At 41.9% G+C, this 17,060-nt stretch overlaps 1 protein-coding gene across 7 annotated transcripts in view; it reads left to right on the top strand.

Moving 5' to 3' along the window:
• The window catches only part of LOC108437846 (Kv channel-interacting protein 2), a 347,094-nt gene that overhangs the window by 301,810 nt on the left and 28,224 nt on the right, over positions 1-17,060 (top strand). The window contains exon 1 of one of the 7 annotated variants that reach the window (XM_037532672.1): positions 7,016-7,605. The exons of the other annotated variants lie outside the window; for them this stretch is intronic. Within the exon in view, the coding sequence (XP_037388569.1) occupies positions 7,434-7,605 (172 nt within the window). The 5' untranslated portion in view covers positions 7,016-7,433. Of the gene's footprint in view, positions 1-7,015; positions 7,606-17,060 lie in introns of those variants that run through there. 7 annotated transcript variants of the gene reach the window in all.

Below are 17,060 nucleotides of genomic sequence, written 5' to 3'. Positions count from 1 at the left end.
ACAACCGAACGTTCTCCCAATACAACATTAAATCTTCCAGTATACCCGAAACCCCAACCAGTACAAATAAAAAATCCTCCCAATACAACCGGATATCCTCCCAGCACAACCGAATGTTCTCCCAGTACAAAGGAACCTTCTCCAAATACCACTCGTAAATCTTCCAGTATAACCGAAACCCAACCAGTACAACCGAAATCCCTACTGGTACAATCAGTGATAAACCACAACCAAAACTCCTCCCAATACAACCAAATATCCTCCTGCCACAACTGAACCTTCGCCCAATACAAGTGCAAATCTTCCAGTATAACCGAAACCCCAACCTGTACAACCAAAATCCTTCCTGGTACAATCATAAACCCCAACCAGTAAAATCAAAAATCCTCCCAGTATAACCCGAATATCCTCCCGACACAACCAAAATCCCTGCTGGTACAACTAAACCATTCTCAATACAATCGAAACTCCTCCCTGTACAACCAAATCTCTTCCCATGCAGTACGTCACTGGGCACATGATCTGTGCAAGGAACTTATGTTGGAGGAGGAGACTTGGGAGAGATGGGGAAATGCTTAATAGCAATATGGACAGACACTCTGCACAACAGCCTGCAGTTAGTGGCTAAATGGATAAACAAATGGTAATTGATTGCCGGAGCTGCATTTTCCTTCCTGCACATCAATCAGATTTCAGCCCGGAGATGCACTTGGCTACCAAGTGTAAAAGCATGTGGTTGAAATAGTCCAGGCAGTAGTCACATGAAGTGACCAGGGTGAAAACGTGGTCAAAATGACCTGATTTGCAATCAGTGGCATTCTTCAAAGAGCGTGTATCCTGCTTTTATGTTTGTTTGTCATGTTTGATCTAATCACAGCAAACACAGCAAAGAAAGGAAATTCAACACCAGTCAAATGTATCAGACCTTATCCTCAGCTGATTCAGCCAGGAGGCTCCAGAATAAATGACTGATTAATCAATATTCATTCATTTATTTATTTAGTCAATTAGTTATTCTCTTAGTGGATTAATTGGTTACTTAATGACATGTTAAACAGTAGAAGCACTTCACATTGCTGGCTAACCAGGTATTAACTATGGATTGATAGAATTGGAATCTGTCTCATTTGTTGAAAAACATGTACTTACACCTTCATGGAAATAATGGGTCAATGATTGCCACAAGTTGACTGTCTCTTGTCCATCAAAACTTGCTTCTGACATCAAAAAGAATCCAATCCAGTGATAAGTCAATTTATGAGAATTTTGACAAAATCCTGTTAAATTAATTGACCCTTTACAAAACTGGTGGTCATAAAAATGTCTTTGGAAATTTTCACCACTAATTTTTATTAATCTATGAAATATCAAGGAATAAAATAGTGTCACTGACTAAACTTATTTAAAAAATCCACAGTGTCGGAATTCCCTAACAAAGGGTTCAGTCTGACTTCCTTTACAAAACGTAGTGATAAAAATGTTTTTTTTTTTTTCTTCAAAAGTTAGAACAAGAAATATGCAAATGACATTTGTGAGGCTCATTTTTTTGTGGAATACATGAAATATCAAGGAGTTGAATGTTTAGCTTGATAAAATATCCCCCCCTCAAAAAAACCCTCTTGGGTCAGTTTGAATCCTTTTATGCATTCTAGGGTTCAGACTGTTAAATGTTGGTCCGACATCTGTTGCTTTCAGAAAATTATCTCGAAAACGTTAAATATCGGTTGAAATGCTCATAAAAACTCGTGATGCCCCAGGCACGTGCATAAATGGGGTGGGGTGGGGGTGAGGTCAAGCTCCTGCCCTCAGACTGTGCCTTCTTGGCCAATGTGTATACGAACTGTTTCATAGGGCAGTGATTTTATATAAAATAAGGGACTTGAATGCAGACTGGTTAAGTTAATAAAGTGTGTAATAAAACGCCAGCGGACCCATGGATATGTAAGGGGTTAAATAACCCACATCGTGCCTTTTGATGCACCCCTAACTGTTGTTACACATGGACTCACCCAGCTTGTCCAGTTGAATTGCACTGCCCGTGGTAACATCCTCAGCAATCGAGGTGTATAAATGAGCCTCATCATTTCTCATATGGATATCTTGAAACCTCCTCATTCTTGCTCTAGTCTTGCCATCCCTTGGTGATCTGGTGAGTGTGTGTAAAAGCTGAGCATCCCACTGTCGGCATGAGGACATTCCGAGCTACAGCTACGAGCTGTAATAGAGATCTATTGGGCAGGTGGAGAAAGCGGGTGTGAAGAGAGGAAATCGATATAATGAGGGGTGTCTCTCTGACCTCGCCATAACAGTGATTCCATTTCTGATACAGTAAAGCGAATCAGAGCCTTCATAATGCTGCAGGTGGGCTTCAGCGTTCAGAGATTAGCAATTCAACCCCACTAAAGGGTGTGCAGTCTGATGCAATATTAGGAGGTGGTCTGCCAGTGAAACCCTGGCATGAAAGGTGTGTTAATCGGTCATGATCTTTCGTTTGGTATTTCATTGTTTGTTTGTCTCAAGTACAGAATATGAATGAAGGGCAGCGATGAGACTCCAGTCTGAAATAGAAGTTGGCACACAGAATATTGTAGGGATTTACAGCTATATACTGCTCCCTACTGGCCCGTATGAGAACTTGGCTTCGGCAGATAAAGGCAGAAAAGGGAAGAGAGCAAGAGTCGACCTTGAACCTAAGTGCATTATGTCTGAAATTTAATAACATAGGCTGATAGTAGAAAGCGCACAAATTCCAATGTTATCTGTTCAATTCACAGACCTAATTAAATGTTAAGGGATGAGATTGGTGGCCTGTCTGAGCCAGCTTTCTCAAATCAGTCACAAAGCACTGTGCTTGTCTTGTCTGGCAATGCAAAGGTGGCAAAAAGGGTCCTTTAGAGCCTGGGAGAACCACTTTTGGTTCCCTGAAGGACCTAAAGCCGATCGTCAGTGATCCCCGGTGAGTTGCTAGATAATTTGGAGCAAATATCTGGTCCACTGATCTGATATTAAAAATATATTGCTGCTGTTGGAACAAAACCAATTATCTCAATTTTTGACGTTTCCCAGTTTTTACATAATTTGAAAATACCTTTTTGTCCTTTATGTCGTGTCAAACTTTCATGATGAGTGGACCAAAAGAAATGGCCCAAAATTGCTTAGAAATATTTCTGGTTCCATTGACTTCCATTAAAAGTAAAGTTGTTTTTTCCTTCTCCTGTAAAGTTACCATTTTGGAGATACAAGGTTTTGTTCCAACAGCAGCATATTATACTTGTAAATCAGGTGTGTATCAAGAAATCCTTTTTAAAGTCTAAAGATCCTCCATATAATATTCTGTACCTGCCACTCATACAAGCCAAAAAGCATTAAAGAACCTTTGTCTTTCAGAGAGTAAGAATGTTCTCCACTAGTTCTTGCCTTAATTGCTGAAGCTTTTAACCATGCTTCAATGTTCTGCCCCTCAAGTTGTCAAAATTGTCAGGGACCGAGGTCACTGACACTCCAATCATGAACCGCATTATGGAAATTGCCCACCAGGTACAAAATACTTTTAAGATGCTGCACTTCTCTCCTCTAATCAAGGCACCAGACACCCCACAACGTGTTCTTGAATGACTGCCACCCAGTGGTTGCTATAAATATTGTCTTGGTGCTTTCCTGTGGAGCAACAGGTAGGAATTCACTCTGTTTGACCTAAACAGACACTTTCAGTCTCTCTAAATTTGTTTTGACCCTCTACTTTTTTGGTTTATTGAGGACAAAACTATGTGATGCATGCCGCTGTCAGGTATGCAGCTCATATTAGAAAGGCCTCGTGCTTGTAATCAATCTAATTCAGCCTGAGAATCTTTCCGTGCCCCAGATCCGCTCAGTATATAAGCAGGATAATGATCTATGTAAATGAAACACCCCCCTCCTCCCTTAGACCCTAGTAGCATTAATTGGAATCATGTTACCCAGATTTGGGGGCGGATGAAGCCCATTTGTTATCCCGCTTGTCTTCTCCTCACTTCCAGTCGCTTTAATCAAGTTTGAGCAGGATAATTGCACAGGTAGACGTCTAAATTTGGCAACTGTTAAATGATTCTGTCTCTGTGTCCCGAGGGCAGAGAAACGACTCTTTCTCAGCGTGTAATGAATTAACCTCAGGCGTACACATGCACACGCGCCGAGTGCTTGTTCTTCATAGCCCAAAAAGTGAGAGCAACTCGCGCCCCGGCTTGCTGAACTTCAAGTACCCTGAGGTAAAAATGACAAAGTAAATGAATAAAACTACGAGCGGATCTTCGAGTGAAGTGACTTTATTACCAACGCACAAGAAGACAATTTTCTGTCAGTTCACTCAGTCAAAAAGCACTTCGCTTAGTACTACCAGGCATTGTTGGCAACAGATCACGAGATTTGATCCACCGCTGGCAACTCGAAGAACAGTTGGCCCATTATTGGAGCCCAAATGAATGCTTCCCATTTTTCATCTCCCAGCACAATGGGCTATGCTTTTAGGCTGCGCGCCACCTCCTTTGTTCCTCTCAAACAGAAATAAGGCTGATATTTCGAGTGTGATCCTTGAGGGTCGCTTTGCGTCTGATCCCGGCAGCGTTAACAGACGTTTCCAGGTCGTGCTGGGAACGGAATCTATTTTGGAAGCCGTTTCAAAGTCTGTTTACTGACCGTTGGAAGGGCTAATTTTGTCACTTCCATTCTTGATTACAGGGAAAAAAATGGAGACAGACTCCCAACAGGAGCTCAGGTTGTGCATCTGTCGGTGCTTTGGAGCCCAGGAGACGGCATAAATTTAGTCTGACGGGACTGAGCTGAAATCTGTGAGGTGTATAGCCAATTTCCAAGTTAGAGTGGCCTCATTGCACACGAGAGGGATTTCGGGTGTGAATTTGGCTAGTAGCCGTCCTAGTTTGGTGAATGTGACGCACGAGCACTTGGTTGTATTTGTTTTGATGAAAGGAGTAAAATTCACCTAAATGATTTTTTTCCGCTGTGACTTTGATTGCTAGTGTACGTTTGTACTTTTTTAAATGTGTGAATAATTAACCTTCCTAGGTCCCCCACAGCGTATGAGCCTTGAAATGCCTCCTCTTGTATTTTGTTTAATTATGCTTCTCTCACAACTAATTTAAAGAGCGGAGAAAGTCTGTAGCAAGGAAACTTTCAGTGAATACCGCATTTGTCTCGGTCAGTAAAGGAGGAGATGCTTTATGATTTGAATTTAATGAAAGGTTATTGTTGTGCAAGCTGGCCATCAGTTTTATGGATGGAAAAAAAAGCATCTTTTATGTTTTTGGCAACAAAATGTTTAAATTGTGGACTTAAACTTGTCGCATAGCATACACATTGAATGCAGTTTAACTTGCAAATAAATAATTTAACTAAAATACTGATAGCAAGATGCCTGCTCTGAAAAGGTTTGCTGGCATGCTTGTGTGTAGTAACTCAATCAATGAGGTTCTGGCCCAATTAATAATCAGTACTTGTGTGTTGCTTGGAGTTACTGCACCTTTTATACCGTTCCCTCATTAGGATCATCCTTCTGTAGATCAGCCTTTATTGCTTTATGAATGACAGCCCAATATTTCCACCCGACACAGTTTTCAATTGTGCCTCTGGACCAAAGCTTCTGCCTTACTTTACGCTTTTCTTGTGGCTGATGCTAATATGAATTGCAATCCTCTGTGCACCTTTGTGCTGTTTTCCCACCTGCCAGTGGAGTACGGTATTCCAGATCAAACATTTTGTCGTCATTTCCACTGGCAAGTGATGGGCCTGAGTACCTTTTGCTGAACTTACCAAGCATGGAGAGCCACATGGAGACTAAAGGCTAAAGCAAAAATGTGAAACTCTTCCATTGTTACTACCGTTGTTTGTGCTTACTGTTAACACTAGCATTGTGTAAGAGGTCCTGTGACCACTACACAACTGCCGGAGAACCCTGCCTACTTTCAAGGTTCTGTTGTGTCATAGCAAAGGGACTCAGGTACTCATCCAAGGTACAGATAGTTTTGCACTTGGATTTGTGACCACATTGTGCCGTACCTCATTTCTCACCGCCTGGTACGAAAGTAAGAAACTAGTCTTTGTAATGAACCAAGGTCCATGTCTCAGTCCAAGTGACCCTTATCTTGGAAATTTGTCCGCTGCTATTGTGTAAGCCTGACGCAAATGCCTCGTTCTTAGTTTGCAGCCTGAAGAGTCAGGTTTCAGCATTGACACTCACCGTCTGTAGGCACAGTCTTTGTGACAGTACCAGGATGGGGGGGGGGGGGGTGGATCTTGATCCTGGCATCACAAGAGAAACAACATGTGCCGTCTGTGTGGGCAGCAGCTCTGAGTTGAGGTGTTTGGGGCAAAAGAAGAGGCAGCCAGACATGAGAGAGACAGAGAGTGAGGGTCTCCAGAGTGGCACAGTGTGCTTGTAGGGTCGTGTCTCGTTAGTTCAATTTCCAACAGTGCCTTGGCCATCTACGTGCAGTAGTTTGAGAGGACATTTGGCCCTGCTGCTGACCAGGGTAATTGGAAATGGACAGTTAACCCTGTTCCTGCCCTCTGTCATTCATCTGCCCTGACATTGCATGAACAGGAAAAAAATATAGCGACTGACTTTGTGTCGGGGATTAAGCATATGTTTGCCTTTCCTGTCCCAGATCTACAGGAGCTGAACAATGGGCCAGTTTAGAGTTGGCAGCATCTATCGCTGAGGAGGAAATTGGGCTAAAATCCAAAGAAAGAGAGAGAGAGAGAGAGAGCGAGAGAGGAGGGCAGAGAGAAGCCGTGAGTGAGAAAAAGAGGATGTCACATCTGTCAGCGTGCCCACTGCTGCCCGCCCATAGGCCCGCCTCCTCCTCCTGATTCCCCCCAGTCTCTTAGAAAACACATGCAAGTGACCCAATTAGGCTCAGGAAGAGTGAGAAACACAAAGAGAGAGAGAGAGAGAGAGAGAGAGTAAGAAGTCAGGTGTGGCTTAGATGCACAAGGGGGAATGGTCCCATCCCTCCTGCAAGATACAGGCAGAATTGACTGGTTTTCACTAAAGGACTGTTGGAGCACATGAAGCAAACTTCTTGATACTCTCTTCTTTCACTTGCCAAGAATAATGAGAAGAAGGCCGCTACTGGCTTGAAACCTGTGGATTGCTTTTTTTCTCTTTTGTGTCTGTTCTACTACCTGACAATCTCTGGAAGATGCTGTCCCTGTTTGGAGTCAGGCACAGATGTTTTATGAGCCTCCTGGACCACCTCTTGGAATGAGTGAGAGTCTATAAATAAAACCGCCAATATTGGGGCAGGAGAGCAATATCAGAGAAAGGGAAACAGAAATACCGCCGAGATCACTTCTCACAGGTATCGTTGAGTGGGAGACTTCGTTCTAGAGCTGTAGCCTGCAAAAATGTGTGAGGTTATGAGAGTGTCAGGTGGCGGGACATGCTCAGACTGGCTGTGAGGACGGACTTGTCCAGGTGTGCAGGCGTAATGTTGACGTTCTTCAGAGAAGAGTGGGAGATGGAGGGCTTGCAGACAGTAGGCATTCTGCTGATCGTCTGCAGCTCTCTCAAGCTCTTGCACTTTTTGGGCTTGATTGACTTCTCTGCTGGAGGTAAGACAGACTGTACTTGGTGACCTGTAGAACCCCAGAACCATAGACTATCTTGTAAAGTTTTCTTTTGGGGAGTTCAGTGGACAGCTGTGACTTTTGTTGTGGATCTGTAGAGTGATTGACATGAATTAGAAAGGCATTTGGTCAAAGATGACAAAAGCTTTGTCAAAATTGATTCTTTTCAAATCATTTGAGAATCAAAAAAATACTATTTGGGGGAAAAACACTTTAAACCTGACTTTTCAATCATCATATTGCTCTTTGCATCATATCTCTCCTCATATTGTCCCAATATGCCTGGGATTGACCGGTTGACTGACAACTCACGGTAACTGTTGACAAGGTCTCAAAGAAAGTGTTTGTTCTTCTGAAGAAAGTTTAAGTAGAATGTTCTCCAGCAACCACGGTGCTGGTCCATTGTCTTAAGATCCATACACCACTAACTAAATCCTGTATTCTACTTCTACAGTCCCAGGCATTCAGTCCATTGAACAAGGGAACATATTGATCATGATGTTCAATGACGATCCTCGTGAAGCGCTCTAATTGTTTTGTCCTCCTTGCTTCCTCGCTTTTCCACCTCACCTGTTGGACCGCCACTTTGTCCGGCAGCCGAGGTGTGAAGAAGAGCAGTTGTGCGACTGTTAAACCCAATTGGAATCGAACACGTGTGAGCAACTGCGTATCCGTGTAATATCACTCTGATGGAGCGCTGTTGGGGACGTGTTCTCTGAGAGTTTTAATGAGGTTAGGGCAGTCATACGTGATGAATCGGTATGACCTGCTTTTTCAGATCTGTCAGGTTTCATATTAGTTCATTCTGTCCCGCAGGGACTTCGAGAGTTCGGGCAAAAATAGATGAAAGAACTCTCATCATGAGGTGTAAGATTTTCTGATGTCTGTCAGTTGGCAAGAAACCTTTATTATTCTTTTCCAGACACTATTACAAACACAGAAGATGGTAGTTTAGTACATTTTAATAGCACATTATTTGAAGGTTGCATGTAAGGGTGCACATGCAGAAGAACTGAGTATATTATTTCAATGTCGATCTATATATATATATATACATATAACCCCGTTTCCAAAAAAGTTAGGACACTGCGCCGAATGTAAATAGAAATAGAATGCAATGATATGCAAATCATGTAAAGCGTATTTTTAAGGAAAATCATATAAAGACAACACATCGAATGTTAAAAAAAAAAAAATCTGCCTATTTTGAATTTGATGCCAACAACACATTCCAAAAAGTTGGGATGGGGGCGTGTTCACCGCTGTGTTTCATCATCTCTGGTGTTTGGGAACTGAGGAGACGCTGCTGTAGTTCTGGAAGTGAAATGTTTTCCTGTCTTGTTTGATACAGGATTCCAGCTGCTCGTCAGTTCAGAGTCTCCTTTGTCGTATTTTTCGCTTAATAATTCGCCCAGTGTTTTCAGTGGGTGACAGATTTGGGCTGCAGGCAGGTCAGTTTAGCACCCGGACTCTTAATACGGAGCAATGCTGCTGTAATACATGCAGAGTGTGGTTTGGCATCGTCTTGCCGAAATATGTTGTCAAAACCTTTACCTGTCGTTCAGCGTTACTGAATGCTATTAATGGCCCGTGCCATGTGCGCTAATGTACCCCTACACCATCATGAATACTGGCTTTTAAACTGTGCACTGATAAGTCGAGTGGTCTTAAGCCCAGAGGACACAGTTGATTCGTGAGACCACAGGACACTTTTCCACTTCCCCTCAGTCCATTTTAAATGAGGCCCAGAGAAGGTGGCAGCATTTCTGAGTTCTGTTTATGTACAGTTTCTTCTTTGCGTTGTAGTGTGTGTGTGTGTGTGTGTGTGTGTGTGTGTGTGTGTGTGTGTGTGTGTGTGTGCTCTCCTCTCTCTGAGATGGAAGATTTAAGTGCTTTTAAAATGTGCTTGAATACATGCTTGTGTACCATATTATGTAAATGAGTGTGACCAGTGACTGTTTTCCTCATTATTGGCTGGCTTGTCGTGTTGTAGAGCAACAGGATAGACAGGAAACCTGCCTCCTTTCCCTCACTGTAAGAACAAGGGCAATTGCCTCCACAGGGGCTCCAGTCACAGCCAGCATGGAGCAGAACTGAGACTCAGGAATGAGCTCCAGCTGCAGGATGCACCTGTGGACTGCTGAATGAGTGCCCCACATTTGGATAGTGGATGTATCGTCAGGGGGTTATTGAATATAGTGAGGGGTTTAGACACTGAATTAAATGGTCCATATAAAGGGCCTTTTTCCATTTGTTTTGATTTGTAAGTTGAAGGAATAGACAATAAATAGAATTTACAGTGTTACTTTTTCATAAAATAGTTGATCAGTCAAGGTGTTTTATTTTATTTATATATATATATATATATATATATATATATATATATATATATATATATATATATATATATATATATATATATATAAATTATACACACACTCACTCTCACAGGCCATTTTATTAGGTACACCTTGCTAGTAAAAGGCTGGACCCCCTTTTGCCTTCAGAACTGTCTTAATTCTTCATGTCAGACTTTAAACAAGGTGTTGGAAACGTTCCTCAGAGATTCTGGTTGGTTATTTGAGTTCCTGCTGCCTTTCTATCATCTGGAACCAGTCTGCCCATTCTCCTCTGACCTCTCACATCAACAAGGCATTTACTCCACACAACTGACCGCTCACTGGAAATTTCCTCTTTTTGGGACCGTTCTCTGTAAACCCTAGAGATGGTTGTGCATGAAAATCCCAGTAGATCAGCAATTTGATTGGCTGATTAACGATTTGTGTTAAGCAATTGAATAGGTGTACCTAATAAAGTGGCCAGTGAGTAAAGAATAAAAACACACATCATCTCCAAGAATCCTTGGGGAGATCACGTGACTGATCACGTGCTCTCCGACTCCGTCTTAGGAGAAAACTTCAACACCCAGGATTCTCAGACAGATCACGTGGTTTCCCCTCGCACTGATCAGTGATCACAGTTGCCTGATTACTGAACTCTTGCCCCTGAGATTCTTGAGTCACTAGAGTATGAAAGCTGGGACTTTGCCAAGTTTGATCTGTTTTCGATTCCTGTCCTGCCCTCGTGTTTTTTCCCCTTATTGGATCCTCCTGGCTGTGTCCATAAGCGTCTGCTATACTGTCCGCACGTTACATACATATATATATATATACACAGTGGGTTGCAAAAGTATTCATACCCCTTGAAATTTTCCATATTTTGTCACATTACAACCACAAACATAAATATATTTCACTGGAATTTAATGTGAAAGACCAACACAAAGTGGTATACAATTGTGAAGTGGAAAGAAAATTATACATGAATCAAAACATTTTTTACAAATAAAAAACTAATAAGTGTGACGTGCAAAAGTATTCAGCCCCCTTTTCCCTGAGTGCAACCAATTGCATTCAGAAGTTGCCTGATGACTGCTAATGACTCAAAAGGGTCCACCTGTGTGTAATCTAATCTCAGTACAAATACAGCTGCTCCGTGACGGCCTCAGATGTTGGTTAAGAGAATATTGGGGAGCAAACAGCATCATGAAGTCCAAAGAACACACCAGACAGGTTAGGAATATGGTTTTGGAGAAGTTTAAAGCAGGCTTAGGTTATAAAAAGATTTCCCAAGCTTTGAACATCTCACGGAGCACTGTTCAATCCATCATCCGGAAATGGAAAGAGTATGGCACCACAGTAAACCTGCCAAGACAAGGCCGTCCACCTAAACTTACAGGCCGAACAAGGAGATCACTGATCAGAGAGGCAGCCAAGAGGCCCATGGTGACTCTGGATGAAATGCAGAGAGCCACAGCTCAGGGGAAACTGTCCACAGGACAACAATTAGTCGTGCACTACACAAATGTGGTCTTTATGGAAGAGTGGCAAGGAGAAAGCCATTGTTAAAAGAAAACCATAAGAAGTCCCGTTTGCAGTTTGCCAGAAGCCATGTTGAGGACACAGCAAACATGTGGAAGAAGGTGCTTTGGTCAGACGAGACCAAAATAGAACTTTTTGGCCACAATGCAAGGAGGAATGGGCAAGAATTTCAGTCACTAGATGTGCAAAGCTGGTGGAGACATACCCTAAAAGACTTGCAGCTGTAATTGCAGCAAAAGGTGGCTCCACAAAGTATTGACTCAGGGGGGCTGAATACTTTTGCACGTCGCACTTATTAGTTTTTTATTTGTAAAAAATGTTTTGATTCATGTATAATTTTCTTTCCACTTCACAATTGTATACCACTTTGTGTTGGTCTTTCACATTAAATTCCAGTGAAATATATTTATGTTTGTGGTTGTAATGTGACAAAATATGGAAAAGTTCAAGGGGTATGAATACTTTTGCAACCCACTGTATATATATATATATATGTATATATTTCTTTTGAACGTATTGTTTGTTCTTTATAAATCCCAGCAATAATTTACGTACCTATTTATTGTTGACCAAATTTTTTTAAGGATTTTAAGGATTCCAAGTTTAGCACTTTTAACACAAGCAGCTTTAATATCTCTACTACTTATGAAAACATACGTATTGTTTCTCAGTATCTGCCTACCATTTATTACGGGTTCAGCCGCAAGCGGACCATACCCTGCAGACGGGGTTCATTTTACCAGGAGGTGGGGTGAATTGAACAGTCACTATTCAGATAATTGAATATAGTTCTATATTGTTCGAACCAGAAGAGATTTCCAACTTAAACAAGTTAAAAATATATGCTTAAAATAAATGTTAGTGAACAGGGGCTGCATCAAACAGGCAAATTAACTTTTTAACCACAACATAGAACAATATATCGTATGAACTAACATCTATAATAGCTTATGATGTATAAAAATCGCCATAAACAAGGTGCTTTGAGCTTATATGGATTCTCATGGTTTTCTTTAGGAGGCTTAGTTGTAACTGCATTAAAACTAACCCCACCATGTGGAGACTGCACTGCTAGCTGTTGAGATGTTAACTTGCTTTAAAATAACCCTATTGGTGTAAATTCTGTGACTTATATACACAAGTTAGTAATACACATTACATTTTAATCTACGTCAGTGGTCACCAGCCCTCCTACTGGAGATCCACTCTCCTTCAGAGTTTAGATTCAACCTGCATTTAACCCTCTGCCCCCCAACTCCATATCTACCCTCATGCCTTTGATCCTGCCAACCAGGGACTTCTGAAGCGTGGCAGATTGTGGTTTGAACTACAGTCCACAGGAAGGTAGATCTCCAGGACTAGGGCTGGAGACCATTATGCATTTAAATTCATGCCATTTGGCTGACACTCTTATCCAGAGCGACTTACAGTTTGGTCATTTTACTCAGGGAGGCGAAGGAGGTGTTAGGAATCTTGCCCAAGGACTCTTATTGGTATAGTGTAGGGTGGTTACCCAGGTGGGGGATTGAACCCCAATCTACAGTGTAGAAGGCAGAGGTGTTACCCACTACACTAACCAACCACTACTATGTCCACTGTGTTACATTGTGCTCTACTCTCCGCTAAAGGAATCTCTACCAGCCTTGCTGATGTGGGTTCTGACACTGTATGACGGGCTGTTATCTATAAAAATGAAAGGGCCTATAAAAAAAGGGCCTCTCCATTTTTCCCCAAGGAGAACATTGTATAAATTAGGTTTTTTATCACACCTTTTATGGTTCCAGTCCATTTTTCCTGCAGTGCTCAGTTTTGAAATCAAGGCTGTATGAACTGGTTTGTGCCCTAAGCGCTCATCATCTACACCTCTGGAAGTCGGAGAAAAATGCTGGCAAACGTATTTGGAATTGGAATTTCCAACGCCCTGAAGACGTGCCCTTTCGAGATGCTATATTTATATCTCAAAAAGTCAAAGGAGGAGGCCCTGGTGCTCTCTTAGAAATGAATCAGCAGTGCACTTTAAAGCTTTCTCCTGCCTCGAAGAATATTATACAGGACATGAGGCAGAACACGGGAATGGACTGGAATAAATATATTAGCACTGCAGTGGAAATGTAGTGGCTGTTTGAACGAGACCTCCAGTTTGGGCCATTAAGGTCAAAACCTGGTAAAAAAAAATGAGAAACTACTGCTATGTTAATGTTGATCTTTGCTAGAGCCTCTATGGCAGAGGACACTAATAGGTGGGCCGCGGTCCGAGTCCGGACCCAGGTGCTGTCCTGTGCGGACCTGGACCTATAACAGATAAACTATGGAGAATTATTTCATTTGACTGGGTGGTCCTGTTGTAATCGCCGTAACTTTTCTAGTCTTTACGGTAGCTTTAGCAGCCGGAGACTCGCAGGCCAATCGCATGCGTTGTAAAAATCACACTTGATGCTACTCAGCCAATCAGATCTCTGCATTATGATGAGCACCGACACTCGAGTGAGTGACGCTCACATAGTGGAGGGATGAGGAGAGAAACAGCAGTCAGAGAGGAAAGTGAGCCAGATTATTTTACATGACGTGATCTGACAGGAGAAAACTGACAAATATTGTTGAAATATGACTGAATTATACTTTATTTGATTCGACATTCAGTTGTTGATTGTTTAAGATGTTAATATAACTACTACTTCGGTGAACGGTATATGGCACCGAGTCATAATGCAAGTTAGACGTCGACACTCAGACCTTTGCTTGAGGAACTTCTCTTTGACTGGACCTTATTGGTTTTTAATTAATGCTCTATGGAATTTCTAGTAATATGTTATGACTAAGCTAACATGAGGGCACATGAAAATGTTTCGACCAAATCAGACATTTGAAGCTTAAGCCAGACATTAATATAATTTTGTATTTAGCACTGTTTGTGAAAAAATACAATCAGAAGTGACCATTTGTCTCATAAAATCGGTCTCAGTGGTTTGCTTGTTCTGCACTCGCCTCCTAATGTTGGTATTAAACCCCTTAAAATCTCAGGTTTCTTGCATACTAAGGCTTAATATTTGGTAATTACATGGACTTGAGTGCAAACTGGCTGAGCTGTTCTTAGGTTATAGGGATGTGTAATAAAACGTGGGCCCTAGCCATTTAAGGAGCTCATCTAAAGCGTTAGGCCTTTAGTTCTGCTCCTGGAGTCCTAACCAATGGGATAGTTCAGTTGTCCGTAGCTACCCAAGATACCATGATGGGGAAAATCGTGGTCGCACAGTTTGATTATAACCTTGTTCTCTACACCCACAACCTGGCAATGAAATGAGAGTATTACTACAAGAATGCAGCCTTGGTTCTTGGTATTGCTTCTCTGAATAGATGTCCGACTTGCATCGTGCTCTGTTTACAGAGCAGAATTTGCTGTGACTCAGCAGCCATATGGTGGTAAAAAATCCTGGCCAGAACTCGAATACTGTCATCACGTCTCTTTCGACCCTCCCTCCTTCACTCTCCGTGTGGTTGTGCTTTCAGCCTGTTCTGATGTCAGATATCAGGCAGCCTTCTACACATCCATTTTCTGCTCTCAGATGTTCCATTTTGGCAGCTGAGCGTAAGTTAAGGCTGCCTCTACCGAACCAGTCTGCACTTGAAGGCTGTAGTTTCCAAACATTGTTTTAAAAGTATGCTTTTGATTTTTCACCCGGCTTTGGCTCATGTAACGCTTTAAGACCCACATCCGTACAGCTTGACACTTCAACTTGGAAGGCTGAAGGTTACAAATTATTGCCTCCCAGAATTTCAGAGAGATTTGCAATGCACCATTGCTGTGTCTTACAGGACCAATATAATCAGACAATCTGTCCAGAATTTCAAAAACTTGGCTGACTTGAACTGAAGTACTTGGAGCACAAAGCACTAAAATACCAAAACTCATGGAATCCTATGGTACCACCCGAATTACTTCAGTACTACCAGTTATCAAAAATTCGGTCATTCATTACGAAATTTCAATACCTAAAGCTACTTTTCCACTACATGGTACCGGCTTGACTCGACTTTCCTCTTTTTTTGGTTGTCCTCTAGGCAAATTTGGTACTGGGTACTAATTTTGAAACCACCTCCGTTGAGGTTCCAAACAAGCTCAGCCGATACTAAAAGGTGATGTAGCGTATTTTACAGACTACCGATTGGTCAAAGTTACTAAACACGTGTGCTAAGATTAGCTACCAGGTTAGCGTAGCTACTTTCATTGCCTTTTTTGAGCAACCAGAATGATCTCGTCTGGACTCGTGTGTAGATTTTTTTCCCCAGCAGTGTGTTGTGTTGCTGCGATCAGCCTCTTCTGAACAAAATTTGCCTCCTTCATGTCACAGCAGTTTGTGGTGTCGCTGTAACAGTCAGCTACATTAAGGGGGCGCTATATCTGCAGTGTAACATGAATTAGCCGGTACCAAAAGTGAGTCGAGTCAATCCGTACCTTAGAGTGGAAAATCAGCTTAGGTAGTCGAGTTCTGTGAGCCACTAATCATTGCTCTTTCAACGTCTAGACCTCTGATTTGCTGTTTAATTGACGTTTCATATGTTAATATCAGAATTAAGATTAGTCTGTAATCCGTTATGGTCCAAAATTATACCTTCAGCATGTCACGCTTACTGACTCCTGGTTACTGCTGCTCAGGTTTGCAGTCAGTGATGTATGTAGGTGTTCCAGGAGGCTGAGGGTGTGATTGGTTGATTCCACAGTCAGTTATTATGTTGGTAGTTGATGTTTCACGTAGGGCTCATGAAGGCCTAACTGAGGTTGGCAATATGCGGCTCCAGAGCCACATGCAGCTCTTTCACTGCCCCCTTGAGGCTCCACAGCATTAGATTTTTAAATAAAGATAAAAATTGTAGTAAAATAGGGCAGTAAAGCTCTGCTGAGCATCCTAATGCAGTTGTAACAAATGGTCTGAAGCGCTGGATTCAGTGTAGAATTGCCTGTTCTCCAGCTTTTAACTCTAAAGATTGGTGCACCGACTGCTGGTCACATAACAATGCAGACAACAGTCTCACCTAACTAGTAGCCAACTCAACAAAGATTCAAGAATTTAGAGGTGATTGAACAGACTCATTTGCATTTCTAATCACTCCAGCTGGTTTCCTGATGTTTGATCTGCAGAGAGAAACTGTCAAACACCAAAAAGTCAAACACTGAGAGATATTTGACAAAAAAACTACTTTTGAGGAAGTTTCCTGCCTGAGATGTGAGAAAAGTGGCTGTAGCTGAGCTAAAGCTTAGAGCAGAGCAAAGTAAGTCTACACTTTCATTTATATTATAATAAATTTTTTTTAGCCTAAACTGGGACACCGGCACATGCTTAGATACATTTCCTGCCAAGATGATAAAACACTACACCAATAAAATGGACATAAATTGATGTGGCTCCCATGGTGATGTGATATTTGTTAAAATGGGACAAAATAGCTCTTTAACAGTTGGATTGCAGTTTAAGTTAAGGAATTGGTATTGTACAACATCTGGTTCTCAGACTGTCAGCACAAACCAAGTGCTGAAGACTAATCAATGAAGCTAAATCACTA

This window comes from Pygocentrus nattereri, chromosome 22 (genome assembly GCF_015220715.1).
Source record: "Pygocentrus nattereri isolate fPygNat1 chromosome 22, fPygNat1.pri, whole genome shotgun sequence".
NCBI lineage: Eukaryota > Metazoa > Chordata > Actinopteri > Characiformes > Serrasalmidae > Pygocentrus > Pygocentrus nattereri.
The sequence above is the reverse complement of the archived record's forward strand: the minus strand, read 5'-3'. Positions and strand labels throughout refer to the sequence as shown.